We start from the raw sequence: 16,792 nt of genomic DNA, 5'->3' as shown, positions 1-16,792 counted from the left end.
GCTTCTCCCAGGGAAGTGCCCAGCTCCTGTGTCATTTTGAATGAGCACAATGTCTGCACACTCAGTGCAGCAATCTCATTTGGAAACAGAGAATTTCTTCAGTTACCCAGTGTCAAATCTTAAATATCCAAAACTGGCCATAGCTATATACTCAGGAGAGGTGTAAGCACCTCTGAAGTAAGGTTGAGAACCATAAATAGGAGATTCAAGGTGCAGTGATCATTCCCACCTACACACTAAAAATCCCTGATGTTTGTTATCCTCCTGCACACATGAATTCCCTTCATCTGTGCCTTTTATTTCTATCTTGTCTGCTGAACTAGGCAGATACCCAAGATGGTCAGTCTCTTTGGGTGGTGGCCAAGCACTAGACACAATACCAGCTCATGGTGCCATGCCCAAACAAAGCTGCAGAGTTGGGGTTTTTTCCCTGCTTTTCCCCCCCTGCTCTGAGATGGGCACACTCACACACTGCTGTCCTTTCAGGCGTGTTGGGAATGTTCTATTTGCAAAGCACTCCCATGACCTGCAGAGAGGAAGAAGGAGTGATTGCAGCCATGATCCAGCTTGGTCAGGTATTGGCACTCAGCTCCAGAAAATGAAGCCTGAGGGAGCAGCATCTGCAGAGAAATGCCTCATTGTTACCCCAGCAGTCATGGAACCAGAGCCTGTAACCCTGTAATTAATGGCATCCTTCCCTGAGGGATGAGGAGCTGTCAGACCTCATCCTGGTTTTGTTTTGAATCCTGAGCCTGATCCTAGCTGCCTGGAGGGTTCTCACAGAGTTTGAGGGAGCAGGACACCTCCTCACTAATATTCCCCTGCCACACTATCCATGAGAGAGGAGCAGGAGAGGCTTCATCTGAGTGGTGGCAAAGTGCTCCATGCCCAGCAGCCTCCCCCATCCTGCCAGACTCCCTCACAGCCCCAAAACGTGCTTTGGACACAGGATCCCATTTCTCCTCTCTGAGCTCAGTGACTGATGGCTCCAAACTCCAGCAAGCACTGAAGGACCCTGGTCCCACCAAGGAACCCCAGTGAGTCTGTCAGCATGATGCCAGGGAACTGAACTCAGGACTTTCTGCTTCTCAGCTGCTTCAATAAAAGGAAAATCTCCTGTGACTTCTTTCATAACAAGCCAGTTTCAATGAACTGGGACAGCTGCTGCACAGGGACAGAAATCTCACCCCATGGGCAGGGCCAGCACTTGAAGAGAGTATTGATAGATCAGGATATTGATAACTCAGGGTATTGATAGCTCAGGGTGCTGATAGCTCAGGATATTGATAGTTCAGGGTATTGATGACTCAGGGTATTGATAGCTCAGGGTACTGATAGCTCAGGATATTGATAGTTCAGGGTATTGATGACTCAGGGTATTGATAGCTCAGGGTACTGATAGCTCAGGGTATTGATAGATCAAGGTATTGGTAGCTCAGGGTACTGATAGCTCAGGGTGCTTATAGCTCAGGGGTATTGATAGCTCAGGGTACTGATAGCTCAGGGTATTGATAGCTCAGGGTATTGATAGATCAGGATATTGATAGCTCAGGGTACTGATAGCTCAGTGTATTGGTAACTCAGGGTATTGAGAGCTCAGGGTATTGATAGCTCAGGGTATTTGTAGCTCAGTGTATTGGTAGCTCAGGGTATTGATAGTTCAGGGTGCTGATAGCTCAGGGTATTGATAGCTCAGGGTACTGATAGCTCAGGGTACTGATAGCTCAGGGTATTGATAACTCAGAGTACTGATAGCTCAGGGTACTGATAGCTCAGGGTATTGATAACTCAGAGTACTGATAGCTTAGGATATTGATAGCTCAGGGTATTGATAGCTCAGGGTATTGATAAATCAGGGTATTGATAACTCAGGATATTGATAGCTCAGGGTACTGATAGCTCAGGGCATTGATAACTCAGAGTACTGATAGCTTAGGATATTGATAACTCAGGGTATTGATAGCTCAGGGTATTGATAGTTCAGGGTGCTGATATCTCAGGGTATTGATAACTCAGGGTACTGATCGTACAGAATATTGGTAGCTCAGGGTACTGATAGTTCAGGGTATTGATAGCTCAGGGTGCTGATAGTTCAGGGTATTGATAGTTCAGGGTGCTGATAGCCCTGTGCTATTCCTGGGTTGCTCTATCACCAGCATGTGGGCCAGAGCACACCCTGCATTTAGCCCATGGAAGACACTCAGTGTCACACATAATACATTCAGCAGGAGCTGTCCAGACCATTTCATAGCCCTTTCACATCCCACACATCAAGACCTTCTCTGAATTTCTACCTGATTCAGAAGCAAGAATGCCATTCAGAAACCCCCTACACTGATTAAAAATTTCCTATCACATGCTAATTTCTTCCAATCCCTAATTTTTGCTATTATTGAAAAAGTCTGGTTTTATGTACAGCCTGACTTTATGTTCTGCTCCACTGGCTCCGAGTGTGTGGGATTAGCAAAGCAGTTTTCAGCAAAACATTTATTTTCTTAACAAAACAAAAAAACCTGATTTGTGGAAATGGGTTAGCTGTGATGAGGTTTCTCAATTCATCTCCTCATCCCTGTTAGGCAATTTTTAATTGAAATACTCCGGATTACAAGTCAAGAACCGTGGGGGTTTTCCTGTCACAATAATATGAACTAGAAATGGCCCAAATCAAAATGACACATTCAGAAAATATTTACTCCTTCATCCTTTCACGGGAAAAGGTCTGTGTGGGTGTCTTAGACATAAACACTGCCTGCTCTCACTGCTGCTTTTGCTTTTCAATAGCAATTTACAGTAAGGAAGTAAATATAATTAGTTCCCATTCAAATGGCATTTTTCCATCCTGGAAAACTGAGCATATTTCATTGCCAGTGTATAAATAAACCTGTGGTAAATCACATCCCTCTGGTTGGCCATACAGCTCCACCACACCAAGAAGAAATTAGATTTTTCTTTTGTGCAAGGTAGAGAAAACTTATTCCTTGCCAGAAAAAGTTTTCATTGCTGAAAGTGGTTCATGTTCTGGAAATAAAACTTTTGAGGCTGGAACTTTCACCCAAAAGGAGCAGGTAAGTGGAGACTGTGCCATGGCCTGGCAAAGGAGCCTCCAGAAGGAGGGCTACAGCTGGGAGGGATTTTGGAATGGATGGAGGGATTTCTGGATGTTGGGGAGAGGGATCTGGGTAGCAGGGTGCTTAGATTCAAGAAGTTTCTCAGACCTCTTGTTCCTGTCCCTCTCCTTCCTCACCGAGGAGCCAGAGTCCATTCCCTGGTGGAGCCCAGCCCTGAGCTCCTCCCCAGCAGCCTCACCCCTGCTCTGTTTGTCCTGCCCTGGGGCTCAAGGGACCAGCACCTCTGGCACTGCAGCCCTGGCCAGAGTGCAGGCAGAAAACCTGTGAGATGCTGATACACTGCAGGAAGCATCAGGGGACTCCCAAAAGCACTCCAAGATTGGGAGTGAAGCTTTCTGGTCTTTCAGACAGCATTAAACTTTCCCTTCCAGGAAAAGCATCCTCTGGAGCTGCTGTTTGAGATGTATTGTCTTCAAGGCATTATCAGTAGCAATTCCTTTTTCTGGTTTCCCAGTTAGTTCTCAGAAGAAAACTTGTCATTGCCAGGCCATTTTCAGTTCTGGGAGAAAAATCCTGCATTGGTTTGGATGCAAAGTCACCCATTCTGACCCACATTGGTTTGCTTGATCCCTCTTGAACTTTTTCTTTTAAATTGTCCTTTTAAAAGATGCCAGGAATGCACAGATACATTACTGGTCCTGCAATCACTTTGGGAACTTGGACACCCAGGAGAGCTGTGGCCTGAAACACCAACACACAGAGGTCCAGTTGGGTCTCTCACTTCAGAGCAGCCAGCAAAGAAAGAAATTAATACAAAGAGCAGTTCTGAAAAACCATCAGATACCTTTGAATTCTGCTGTTCGTGGGTGGTCTAGAGGTTTCAAAAACACAGGAGGAAGGAGAACTATTTCTGTCCCTTCTAAACAATCCATTCATTTAAAAAGTCCCCTCACACCAGAAATGAGGAGAGGACCATGCCTCATAAAAGGGAATTTCAAAGACTTTTCCTAGTAATGGAATGCACAAATTACTGCCTTTTCAAAAGCCAAAGGATGTTTTTCCAGCATGGCATGGCATCCCCAGAAAAGTGCTGAGGGGAGTTTTGGTTTCACTTATGGTACAGAGCAACATGAGACTCCCAACACACCAGAAAATAAACAAGCCAAGTCAGTGCTCTGGCAGAAACTGCAGAGAAAGATGCCTTTTCACTTAGATGTCCCATTTCTGGGTTTTTAAATGCCTATTTCCACCACATTATTATAGCTTATATTTCTTCATGAAGTCATAATGAAAAGAGAAAGGTGTTTCCTAATAGCTCATAGAAGGAAACTTGAATTTTCCCCCATCTGCTGTCTCTCTTTCTCCTCAGAAACTTTTTGCTCCAGAAACATAAATTTATGCAGGAGAAATGATTGAAGCCCTCAGGAGGTGCCAAAGGGGCAATCCTTGCACTTGGCAGAGGACAAAAAGCCTTGGCAGGAGCAGGTTCCCCCCAAGTCTGCATCTCCCCTGCTCAATCCTCAACTTGAGGCTTTCCTCTCCTCCTCAGCTTTGTTCAGAACAATGTCCTTCCACAGAAAAAACTATCCAAATCCAGGTCTGGATTTTTTTCCCCTTCCACCATCACCCCTGCCCCAATCCACATTTTTCAGCAGAAAAGTGGCAGATGAGCTATTGAAGGCCAAGGTCCATTCCAGTGCCATAACTCGATGTTTCCTCAGCAGCACAGGTAGCACAGGACCCCAGCCACCTAGGAAAAGAGGAAAATCAGCCTCAGGAGTGTGGTCTGCCACAAATTACAGCTCTGACCATAGCTGGGCAATCTAGGGGTGAGCTAGGAGGAGGTTGTTCAGCAAAGGAGTAACATAGGGGAACTGGGACATGTAAAACTAAAATTACTTCCAAAGAATGATGGATTGGGCACCAGCACAACAGCATAGCCCTCTCCACTGCTTAGAAGTTCCTCTAGTAGTACAGCTGTCAAGAAAACATCACATACTCTTAGGAGAACTCCCTTTTAAAATGAATGCCTTTAAATAAAAAAGAATAAAAATGCCCACAGGTTCCAAGCACTTTATTTAGATTCTATTATTGTAGAATGGAATAAAATAAAACATGAATTCACTTAGGCCTTGGGAGGGATCTTGAGGCTTTAGTTTTACCAATTCATTTTTTCATTAGAGTGGAAGGTGAAAAGACAAAGCAGGTGTAACAAAACATAAAATCAGGTGGTTTTCCAGTAAAATGGATCCAATATGGGTGCATTTTAAAATCCATATTGGTGAAGGCTCTCAGCCTACAAGGATCAGCAAAGGTCACTTGGTCTGTTCAGCCTGGAGAGGAGGGGACTGAGGGGAGCCCTCACTGCAGTTAGAGCATCCTGGTGAGGGGAAGGGAGGGGCAGGCACTGACACCTGCTCTGGGGTGACAGTGACAGGACCCAGGGAATGGCCTGAAATTGTGTCAGAGAGGTTTAGGGTGGACATCAGGAAAAGTTTCTTCACCCAGAGGGTGGCTGGGCACTGGAACAGCTCCCCAGGGGAGGGGTCACAGCAGCAGCCTGGCAGAGCTCAAGTGTTTGGACAAAGCTCCCAGGCACAGGGTGTGACTCTTGGGGTGTCCCATGCACAGCCAGGAGTGGGACCTTGGTGAACCTTGAGTCCCTTGCAACTCAAGATATTCTATGATTCTATGGCTTTGAAATGTTTTTTGGATGGTTCTGACAGTCCTGAGTGGTGTGGGAAGCAGCCACATATTTGCCAGTGCACAAGTGCAGTGTGAAGCCATCACTGACACATACATGTGGGTGACATTTGCCTGGCCATGCTCATGGTCCTGACCTCAGTGCCCCAGCAGTGTGTCACCAACCCTTGGCCATCACAGAGTGGCCCCTTTCCCCTGGCTCCTGCTGCAGCCTCAGCACAGACCTCCCAAGGGAAATCATGGGCCAGTTGCACACGAGTTTGCCTTGAGAACAAAGCCACCCATCCTTTGGAGAGATCCACCTGGGGAACTGACTGGCTCTCAGGATATGAGCAGGTGTGTCCTTAGAGCACGTTTCCCATTGCACCCATGGCACACAGCCCTCCAAGCAGCTCCCATGGGCACGGTTCAGCCCACACATCACCCCCAGTGGCATCACCCCAGTGCCCCAGGGCTCCCTGTGCAATGATCTGAATGGTGACATTGCATCACTGTCCCTGGAATAGATCCATTCAGTGCCCAGCAACTGGAAACCCCCAAAGCAGCTGACTTGCTTTAATATTTGTTTAAATGCTACTAAGCCACCACATCACTAAGAGTAAGAGAGCAAGGGGGTAGGAAAACACACATAATGGTGAGCTGCCCTGTGAGGAACCAAAACTATTTCTGCCTTTTTGATTGGTTGTGTTTAACAGGGAGTCCTTGAGACAACCGCAAAAAATAGAGGAAATTATGTGAAGGAGAAGGCTGCACCACTTCTAATGAGTGCACAAGCAAAGGCAAGCAACACTGGGAATTATTTTTTGGGGGGTATCTAAGGACACTAGAAACTCAGATCAGATAAGGAACCTCCACAACGATTGTGAGCAGAAGGATTTCTGGGCCAATCTAAAATGATTAATTGCTTGTGACACCTCCAGAAACTTGAGACACTCTATGCAGCACAAAAGGAAATTCAGATTCCCTGCAGCACCACAGGCATATGCTGAACATCCTGGCAGCACCATGGCTCAGGGAGCTCATTTGATTTGTGTAGCCCCTGGGGTGCTGCAAAGGATGGCAGGCAAGGGGTTAAGTAGTGGCACCGTGGTTTCTGGAAGGGAAAGGCATGGCTCATTAACCAGTTGGAATTCATCGAGGATATGAGCACCAGGGTGGACATGGGAAAAGGAGCAAACACCATATTACTGAGATTTTCAGGGTACATTGAACACAGGTCCACAAAGGAGGTCGGTGCCAATGGCTGGATGGTGGAGGGAGGGAAAAACTGCCCTGAGAAGTCAGGGACAGAGCAGGAGAGCAGGGTGGGGTCTGACTGGAGCAACCTTCCTCTCTGCCACCTCTCCTCCTCTCTGCCACCTCTCCATGGCTTCTGTAACCAGCCAGGAGGATAATGAACAACGCTCTGAGAACCTGACCCATCTCTTCCATGTGTTCATCTTCTCCCAGGAGCACAACCCTCGGATTTCCAACTCACCACACTCATTTACTAAGCTAACATGGATCACCTGCATGGCTCTGTGGTTGCTAATCCGAGTATCCTGCAGTTTCAAGAGGTGTGAAAGTGTCCAGCACAGGCATTTCACTGCCCCAAGCCTTGGGCCCAGCAATGGCACATGGCAACTGCAATGCTGCTCCTTTAAATATAATGTCATGTGCTTCCCCTGTGATCAACTCCAAGTACAGAAATGCTGTGTTATCCCCTGTTAGAAAATCCTAAAGTTAAACTGAGGCACAAAAAACAGATTCACTTGTAAATTTAATTCAGCATCTCTTTACCCAAAAGGTCAGTGATTAGGAATTTCATTCAGGAACCAGGAAAAATTGATTCCAACTCCTTTATCTCCTGTGGGGAATTTAAAGAGTGTTATTCTGGAAATAATATTTCATTTTAATGTAAAAAGTTAATTAAGCATGGAAGTAGGAGAGCAGAGCTGTGCATAACCTCCTACAAGAGGGATCCACAGTAGTAGAAAAGCAATTGTTCTCTGCTCCCTGGCTCTATGAGTGTTTTAATATTTCACATGATACACTGAGCACAACATGGAAGGTGGAAACCAGACAAGTCTAAACCTCTGCATGCTTAAAATGCTCTTTTGCAGGGTAAGAAATACAGATTTGACCCCACCCCCAGTGAATCCAGCCCTTCCATGCCCCAGGTGACTGGTTTAGCTCACTGCTAGAGCTAAAGGCAAACCACCAAACTCCTACCCCACAAATTTTGACCGTGTTTTTCCCCTCAGAAAAATTATTGAGCACTTTTGAGACAAATCGAGAAATAGTTACCAAATGACTTAAAGTCTTTTCCATAGCTCAAAGGACTGCAATTTTTCTTTAGTCTAAGTTTTCTTAGAAATGCAAGTCCCCGAGACAAAACAGGAACTAGAAAGGAAGTGAAGGTATTGCTCGTGGTGTGAAGATGGGGAAACTGTTTGTGTCACATCTTCTTACCTGGGGCAAGGCTGTGATGGGCTTGTCTGTTCAACCCTGCTCCTTTTTTATTTCAAATTTCATCTGGAAGGTTTACAGCAGCACTAGCAATGCTGAGGGAGGACTGTTCATCCATTTGTAACTTGAGTTTGGCCGTGATTTACATTTGAAGCAGATATTTTTATCCCACAGTTACATATCAGGTACACCTAGACTTACCACAGTTGTTCATTCCTCTGGTCAAAAAAAAAGTCATTTGGGAAAATCATACACATAAATCCATTCATTTATAACATTTTTTAATCATTTTTGGAAGCTATCTCCCAGGACACAGCATTCTCAATCTGAAAACATGCTGTCCTCTAATCACAGGGTTGAGGGACTGCATCACTGTAGGGGAAAACACATGGCCAGCAGAACTGACCCTGCTGACCTCACCCTGTCTGCTCCTCAACACCCTCAGCAGAGTGTGCTCAGCATTCCAGCTAAAGCACCTGGCAATGCATCAGGGCTTGGGACCTGCCTCCTGCTTTATTTCTACATATTAGAGGCAGAAATCACATTCCAGTTCAATGCTGAGTGTTTCCATTCCAATCTTCTCAGGACCAGACCCAGCCCCACTGCACGGTGCTCAGACTGCCTTCCCAGGTGGGGCCACCTCTCACCAGCCAGGCTGGCCTCAGACACCACCAGCTGCAGCTGCTCAGCTCTGCTCCCACCCTGCAAGAGCCACAGGAAATGTTTGTGGGCACTTCCAACACAGCTGTCCTCATCCAGGGAAAAGCCCAGTGATCCCAAGAAAACCCCAAGTACCAGGGGTCTGTCCCACCATGCAGCTGTTTGGCACAGAACACAATCCCCTGTAACATCCTCAGTCATGCTGTGGGCAGGTCCGCCCAAGTCCTTCTCTCCTTAAAGCTTGGGGAAAAGCTCGGGATAGTCAGACCTTTTGATCTTTATTTTCCTTGCAAACCCTTAAGATTCTGGAAATAATATTTCCATGCCTAAATGACAGAGGAGCAGAGCCCAAGGCCGTGCAGGCTACAGCATTGCTGTGCAGATGAGAGAAACACCGAGCTCTTCACCAGAGGTGATGTGAACTGCTGCTTGGGGAGGTGATATCCCATTGGAAACTCTGGGGGACAACTGAAGAAGCACTAAGACATTGCACCTTTTCTTCCATATATATATTTTTTTAGTTAATTTAACATTTGGTTCTGGCCTAGGTATGATGTAAGCATGGGGGACAGACCCAAAACCTCATGAAATCACTTTGAGGTGGTCCCTTGAGTAACCAACCTGTTGCTCAGCTCTCCTGCCCATGTGCTCCACAGAAGTTGATAGATGGGCTGCAGCCAAAAAACAAAGGTGCTGTCAGTTCCCTGCTTGCAGAAGACATCAGCCTTGATTGCTTCCAGAGGTGTGTTACTCTTCCAAAGATCTCCCTCAAGCAACACCTATGCCAAAAGTGAGGATGAAAATTCAACTGCATTGAAGCAAACCAGAGTTTATTTAGCATTTATTACCCATTTTGTTGTCAGACATGGCTTCTTCTGTGTTGGTTTTTCTCTGGTAAACACAGACTTTTTTTAATTTTATTTTTTTAATAAAATATATAAAACATTGTGCATTGCTATCCATAGGAAAACTGTAGATTAACAACAACAACAACAAAAAAAAGAATAAGGCACATTCCTGTGCAGCATCTTCAAATATATATATATATATATTTAAAACAAAACAAAAAGAAAACCTTTTTCAACCTCTTTGAGGTTGTTAACTTCTCACTAGTCACTGACACATCTCTTATATTACCAGAATGTCACTGTTGGAGATGGGTTGGGTTGTGTTTGACAGGGGCCAGCAGAGAGGGCAGACTCAAAAAAATAATAGGATTTTATCCCTGAGGTGTCAGTAAAAAAAACCTAAATGTTCCCATTGAAAAGGAAGATGAAAAGACAGCCATAAATAACTGAATACACTATGGCAAACATCCAAGCACCGAGATGATTTCACGATGGAAGGATCTCCCTCCCCCCCATCCCCCAGTTCTTAACAAGTCCTATTTGCTGTTGGGTTTTAATTAGGTTAATCTCATGGCTTCTGAAGTCACAAGACAATCGGTCAGGACAATTCCCCCTCCCTCCCCGAATCTTCTTTCCAGAGTCCTCATTTTGTTCACAGTCCTCAGGGAAGGGAAACCAAAAAATCCTAAACGGAGAGCAATCCCTGCCCAGGCAAGGCCGAGTGTGCCACGGTGTGCCCGATGCCAGATCCCACATGGCAGAATTGTCTCCTCCCTGCCTGCTCCTCAGAAACGAAGCTGCAAACCAGCAGTGTCCGGGCAGAGGGGCGATGCCAGCATGTCAGGGGGAGCGACACGACACGGGGATGTGCTCCTGGCTGTCCGTGCGCACAGCCCTGGGGAAGGGGAGATCCCATCCCTGCGGGGCTGTGCCCATCCCTGCGGGGCTGTGCCCATCCCTGCGGCTCCCGGGAGCGGGGCAGCAGCTGCAGGCTCAGTAGTAGCGGTTGAGGCTGCGGGTGCCCGGGATGTCGGGCTGCCCGTTCATCCAGATCTCGCGGATGATGCGCTCCCGCTCCTCCAGCCGCTGCGCCCGCTCCAGCTCCTCGGCCGACGTGAACACGTTCATGTTCAAAGTCCTCTCGAACCTGCGGTGCCTGCGGGCCGACAGGTCCGACGTGGTGTCCGAGTCGTCGTCGCTGTCGCTGCTGTCGCTGTCGCTGTCCCGCTCGCGGGGAGGTTTTTTGGAGGAGGAGCGCTTGCAGTCCGTCCGGCACGACACCCGCAGCACCAGCGCCAGCAGCGTCAGCACCAGCCCGATGCACACCCCGGACACGAAATACAGCGCGGCCCGCTCGGGGTTTTCTGCAAGGACAAAGGAAAGGATGGAAAGGAACCCCTCAAGGAACAGAGCACCTCGGTGGGCACACCCCGACAGGTTCTGCGGGGACCGAGTTTCCAGCGGCTGCTTCACTCCCATCCCTCCTCTGGCTCCCCCCGCCAGGGCGATCAGGGATTTAAGCCTGGGTTTGCTGCAGTTGTGTTTTGGAGCTGTGGAAGGGAAGGGAGCAGCCCGCAGGATTCAATCGATTCCCACGGGGCTGACACAGCCAGCCGCAGGTAAGGGCATCGTGCTGTCACTGCCTTCAAACCAGGCATAAAGATGATTACAAAACTTTATATGCCCTGTGCTGTGGCCCAGCTGAAATGGGAGGCTTGGCAGCATGGCAAAAATGCACATTATTTATTCATAGACTTCATTTGCTTATCTAAGGCAAGAGTGCTGGCTCCCTGCCCGGACCACCAAAATATCTACCTGTGCTCCACAGGCAGAGCTGCAGTCAGTGCACCAACAGGATGAGTCCTGCACAGCCACATTTCTGAGGTGATATAACAAGACTCCAAAGGATCCACAATGCCTTTCAAACTAGGTCATCTTGTTTATTTACGACCTCCCTTTTTTTCTTTTTTTTTTTTTTCTTTTTTTTTTTTTTTTTTTTTTGGTTCACAGGACTACTTAGAAGTATAATTATGATAAATGTTGTTACTGCCATTCCCCTGGGCTGAATCATCCTGGTTTATTGGTACACTAAATGGGTAAAGGTGAACTGAGCAGAAGTGTCAAGGCCAGCTCTAGTCTGCAGTGTCTGCTGGGTGTCTTGAGCTCAAGGATGGAGTCAGTTCCTCAGATGAGTTTTATTCCCTTGAACCCAGTGATGGATCCATAACAGCTTCCACCAGCTGAGACCCTGACATTTGGCCCCAAAAGATCTCTGTAGCTAAAAGGCTTCACTTCCCTGCACAGTGCTTTTAGAAGTGCCCTTTACAGCCAACCCCCTAAAGCAAAATTTATAAAAGGTGAACTGGAAACTATTTGGAGATGTTCAAGACCCAACAGGGCAAGACCCTGCTCTAATTTCAAAGCTGGCTCTAAATTTAAAGTTAGCCACGTTCTGAGTAGGGGATTGGACCTGGTGACCTGAAGAGGTCTCTTCCAGCCTAAATTATTCTCTGAGTCTGTGGTCAGAGCCCAAACACTGCCTTGTGCTGTTCTAGGCAGCACATAGTTCAGTGCCTGGAGGTGGTCATGGAACAGTTACAGGGGTGAAATTGTGCTCGTCACTTCTTTCCCAAATGAATCTCAAAGGTGACTGATGAGCCAAGGTGGAAGAAGATGTCAAGATAGTCTGAAAATTGGCTAATAAATCATTAGGCTGATCCAAGAGTGGTTGGTGTGGATGACATGGGGGGAAATCAGGCTAAAGATAGGACAAAGAAAGATGAGGAAAATGCAGCAGATAGCCCAAAAAAAGAAAGAGGTGACTCAGCCTCCTGCAAACTCAGCTGTAATGCAAAGAACAAGCAGAACACTAAACTGAATGTGCCAGTGGGGCCGTGACAGGGGGGTTAGAATTTATGGTCTTCAGGTCTTCAGATGGTCTGTAAGGTATCTTCCAACCAAACATCTCTATGAAATGCAGCAGCAGCTGGAAGGTCAAGTGAGACCAAAGCCACAGGCTTTAAACTAAGATATTTTGACAAAAGTGAGACAGCACAATTCCAAAGGTAAAAGAGAAGATACCAGAGCAGGAAAGGAGAATGTGCCAATGGCCCCTGCAGCAGCCTGGCTGAGTGAAATTCTGCCTCCACTGAAGGCAATGGCTACTCTGAATTCAAGGGTCAGGACTCAAATTAAAACTGCAGCCTCCTTTGTGCAGTAGGAGGAAAAAGCAAAAGCTGATGCTGCCCATCCAGTCCTACGTGAACAGTGAAGAAAAAGAAAAAAACCAGGAAAAGCAGAGTCCCTACCTGATCACACTTTTACCTGCATGTGCAATTTAACTGAGGTCAGAAATCACCCAGCTCCTTTTGCAGGTAGCCCCAGCAAGGGCTCTGGGGACACCTGGATGATGGGGGGTGACAGCTGAGCAGAACTGGGGTGTTTGTCCTGGAAACACTGGGTGCAGGCTGCCTTGGCTCTGCCTGGCTGACAGGATGCCATGCACACTGCCCTGAGCACCACATTCTGCACACACATGGGCTTCATTTGGCTGCATTAGTTCCACTGCTCGCTCCTTCAGAGCAGCTCATAAAAAAACCATGGATTGGAGCCTGAGACACAGACACATGTGGATTCTCTCCCCCTGATTTTGCCTATGTCCTGCTTTTCCTTTTTTCCTCCATGCTCCTTTTTCCATGCTACTGTATCCAGTTCATGAGCAATTTTACCTCCATTGCTACTTAAACAATCATTTTTCTTCCCCTGCTCGTGCTTGTCGCTACAGCCCTTCACGCAGTGCAAGGGCTGTAATTGAATTTTTGGGCTCCAGTGGCATTTATGAGCTCCTACAGCTACTCTGTCAACATCTGAGACACTGTCTGGACTTCCTCACAGAGATGTAACCCTGTGTTCAGCTGCAGTCTTGGCATTTATTGTACATACAGTCCACTTGCACAGCAGCATCTCCTTTTTTTTTTACAGCAGAAAGAGCAACTTAAGCTAAAAACCACAGGCTCTGCTTTTTCTCACTTGAAGTTGCCAAGTCAGCAAGAGCCTAGATTTGGGGGTGTGATGGCTGATCAGTGATTTTGAGAGCTTACCCCATTGCATGTTCTACTTGTCAAGACCAAAACCAGGCACCTTCTTCAGCAAAGCTCAAAAGTGGCCCAGATTCATCACACCAGCAGTGGTGCTCCTCAAAACACTCATCATACTTGGAAAAAAGTTCTTTAAAAGTAAATGGACATGAGTAGCAGGAGTTAGCACAACTTGATAAGCATTCTTGTGTGTGTATGTGTGTATATACTCATTAAAAAAAGATTTTGACCACTGAAGCTTTTTCTTCCAATGCTGTGGATGACAGCTCAGAGGTTCCAGCAGGACCCAGTTTCTGCCAATCCCTTTGGTTGGGACTGTCCTTCTTGTATCTCTCTGATTGAAAGTATTGATAAAAATGCCACTGATTCAACCCTGAACTTAGTCCATGCAGACAAAAAAATATATATTCTACATAACCCTCTACACAAAAGCCACCATTTTCTAGGCACTCAAACTGGCCAAAAAAATTAGAAACACATTTTATTTTCTTTTTCCAACCAAACGAGCAGCAATTATGGTACTTGTTTCCTGAGGGCTAACAATCTGCTGGGAGCATCAGCCCAGACTGCCATTAATTCCCCAGGAAATGCCCCAGGCCAAGGCTGTTATTGCTATTATAATAAATTGTTTCAATAAATAAAAAACAATCTAGGCATTAACACTGCTGGCTTCCTGTAATGGCTTCATGCATTCCGAAACCTCAGTGGGAAGGAAAATTTCAGAGGGCCCCAAAGTTCAGCTTTAAGCATGGCCAGACAAACAGTAGGAGCAATATCTTCTAGGGAATTTACAGTCAGCCCCACAGGCTGCTCAAATCCCCTGATAGAACAGAGGAAGCTCTCCAGGAGCCCCTTATTAATAAGGCTCAGGCCAAGCAGTCTAAAATTTGGAATGATCTCCCCTGGGCTGTATTTTGGAAACCCCCTGTTAATAACTTGGCAGGAAAGCTTTGCTTATGAAAGAAGAATAAAACAAGATTTTGTGGAGGTTTCCCTCCAAGTGCTTCATCCTGAATGCAGTGACAAAACTGGCTAAGTCTCCTGTCCAAAAGGAAGAGCTGGAAGAGCTCTTATACATTTTGAATGTTTAATATTTATAAAACCACCAGGGATGCTTCTGGTCTTGCTGATAGTCTGTGACTGCAAAGATAGTTCCAGCTGTCACTGAGACTGGTGAAGCCTTTCCAAACACTCAGGCAAGTTTTGGAACAGGTCCAGGACAAATAACAGGTCTGAGGTTTGTAGGCAGAGATTGCCTCTAATTAAAAACTTAATTCTATAAAGAAAATTGGCTTTTAAATAAAGGGTGTCTCTGAGTATTTTGCAAGACTGAACTCTAAATAATATACATCTCTTGAATCAGCTACTAATTTCATTCCTCATTGACAAAATTCACACTTTTTTCCTGTTTCTGAAGGAATAGGTTCTGGAATCTGGGATGAGGGTGACACCTAACTGGGTCTGATATCTAACTGTGATAGCTGCAAACCAGGACTCTCTTGCTTCCTGCTGTGCTGTGATTATTTCTATTTCTACTCTAGTTGTCCACAGGAAGATTCCCACCTCTTATATGGGAACATCAGTCAAAAAGATGGTGGAAATGAGCACAGAGGCTTTTGCTAATACTGGCACTTCTGTGTGCACTGCAAGACTCTGCATGTGTGAGTGACTGAGTCTGCAGACTCTTCACCTGCAGCTGCCCACCCAAAACTGCCTTTTTGTGCAGAAAATGTGAACACCATTGAACACAGAAAAATTCCACCATTTGTGGATGCTCTCCCCAGGCTAAAAAAAAACCCTCTGCCAGGAGAGAGTGAAGGCAGTACAGAGGATCATCCCTTCAAGTCTGCACTTTACCCAAGAAATAACAAAAACCACAGCTTCATTTCCCTGCAGTGGATCTGAGGGTGTCCACCACCCTCTGCTCCAAGAGAAAAACTAATTTTTTATATTTCCCCTGCCTATTTACATTTTTTTTCCAAATTCCTATTCTGAGACAACTCATTAGCATGGGGAAGCCCTGAATGCAGCACTTTCAGCCTGCAGAGAGCACCTGAGGGATGTTTTCAGTCCCATGGAACAGAGCAGTTCTTGCACTACTGTTTCTCTTTGGCACCAGAGCTGTGGTCAGGAGCAGTGGGAAGATGTGTGACCCAGAACCAGCCCTCCCTCTCTGCTCAATACCCTGTCTCTCCTGAGCCACTATAATGGATCCTCTATGGACATCAGCTGTGGCCCAAGCTGCCTTCAGGGCCCCAAACTCAAGCAGGCACAAAAAAATCCAACTGCTCTGCTGTTCAAAATATGCAATATGAAGAGGGATGGCTTGGCAGTGCTCTAGTTTTATGCAAATTACATTTGTGCCCTGTGACACAGTTTGTCTTTGAAGTCCTCACTGAAACATCTCCATACTCACAGATAACAAAATAAATCATGACAAATCCATCATTTCCACTAAGAGTAGAGGCTGAATTACATGCAGCAGATAAAGATGGTTTAGGACATCTGCTGTTTCAATCCATGGGTCAGTCATCAAATATTTTTATAATAAATAACAAACTGGACATATATGTCACTGAGACTGAAATCCATCTAACAGCCCTGCTGAGGAACATGGGAACCAGCTGATCTTTAAGGTCCCTTCCAACCCAAAACATTCTATGGTTCCATGATACATTGGAAAACATAAGTAACCAAGTCCTGAACTCAGCACTTGAAACCAAAGTTTTGAGGTCTGAGTTTACCTATTTGACAGTCAACGCATGTGAGCACAACACAAGGAAACCACAAGAAGACAGGGCAGACAAATCCCACAGCAGCAGGGCAGTTAAAGCTGTTTGTGCTGCAGTAAAATCTGGAGGCTCCTGCCAAGGCTGACACCTTCTGATGGGGATGAATCAAGACCTTGTGCCCTAAAACCAACCTAGACACAAAGAGCTCTGCTGTGCTCAATGGAAGCAAAGTCCAT

The 16,792-nt window shown here is 46.2% G+C and overlaps 1 protein-coding gene across 2 annotated transcripts in view; it reads right to left on the bottom strand.

The window, feature by feature from the left end:
- Nucleotides 1-9,692: 9,692 nt before the first annotated feature.
- EVA1A (eva-1 homolog A, regulator of programmed cell death) overlaps nucleotides 9,693-16,792 on the bottom strand; it is a 202,705-nt gene continuing 195,605 nt past the window's right edge. For both annotated transcript variants that reach the window (XM_033053701.1, XM_033053702.1), the window contains exon 8: nucleotides 9,693-11,091. In XM_033053701.1, the coding sequence (XP_032909592.1) occupies nucleotides 10,721-11,091 (371 nt within the window). In that variant the 3' untranslated portion in view covers nucleotides 9,693-10,720. The remainder of the gene's footprint in view (nucleotides 11,092-16,792) is intronic.

The sequence above is a fragment of the Catharus ustulatus genome, chromosome 3 (assembly GCF_009819885.2).
Source record: "Catharus ustulatus isolate bCatUst1 chromosome 3, bCatUst1.pri.v2, whole genome shotgun sequence".
Classification (NCBI taxonomy): Eukaryota; Metazoa; Chordata; class Aves; order Passeriformes; family Turdidae; genus Catharus; species Catharus ustulatus.
This window is presented reverse-complemented; position numbering and strand designations above follow the sequence as displayed.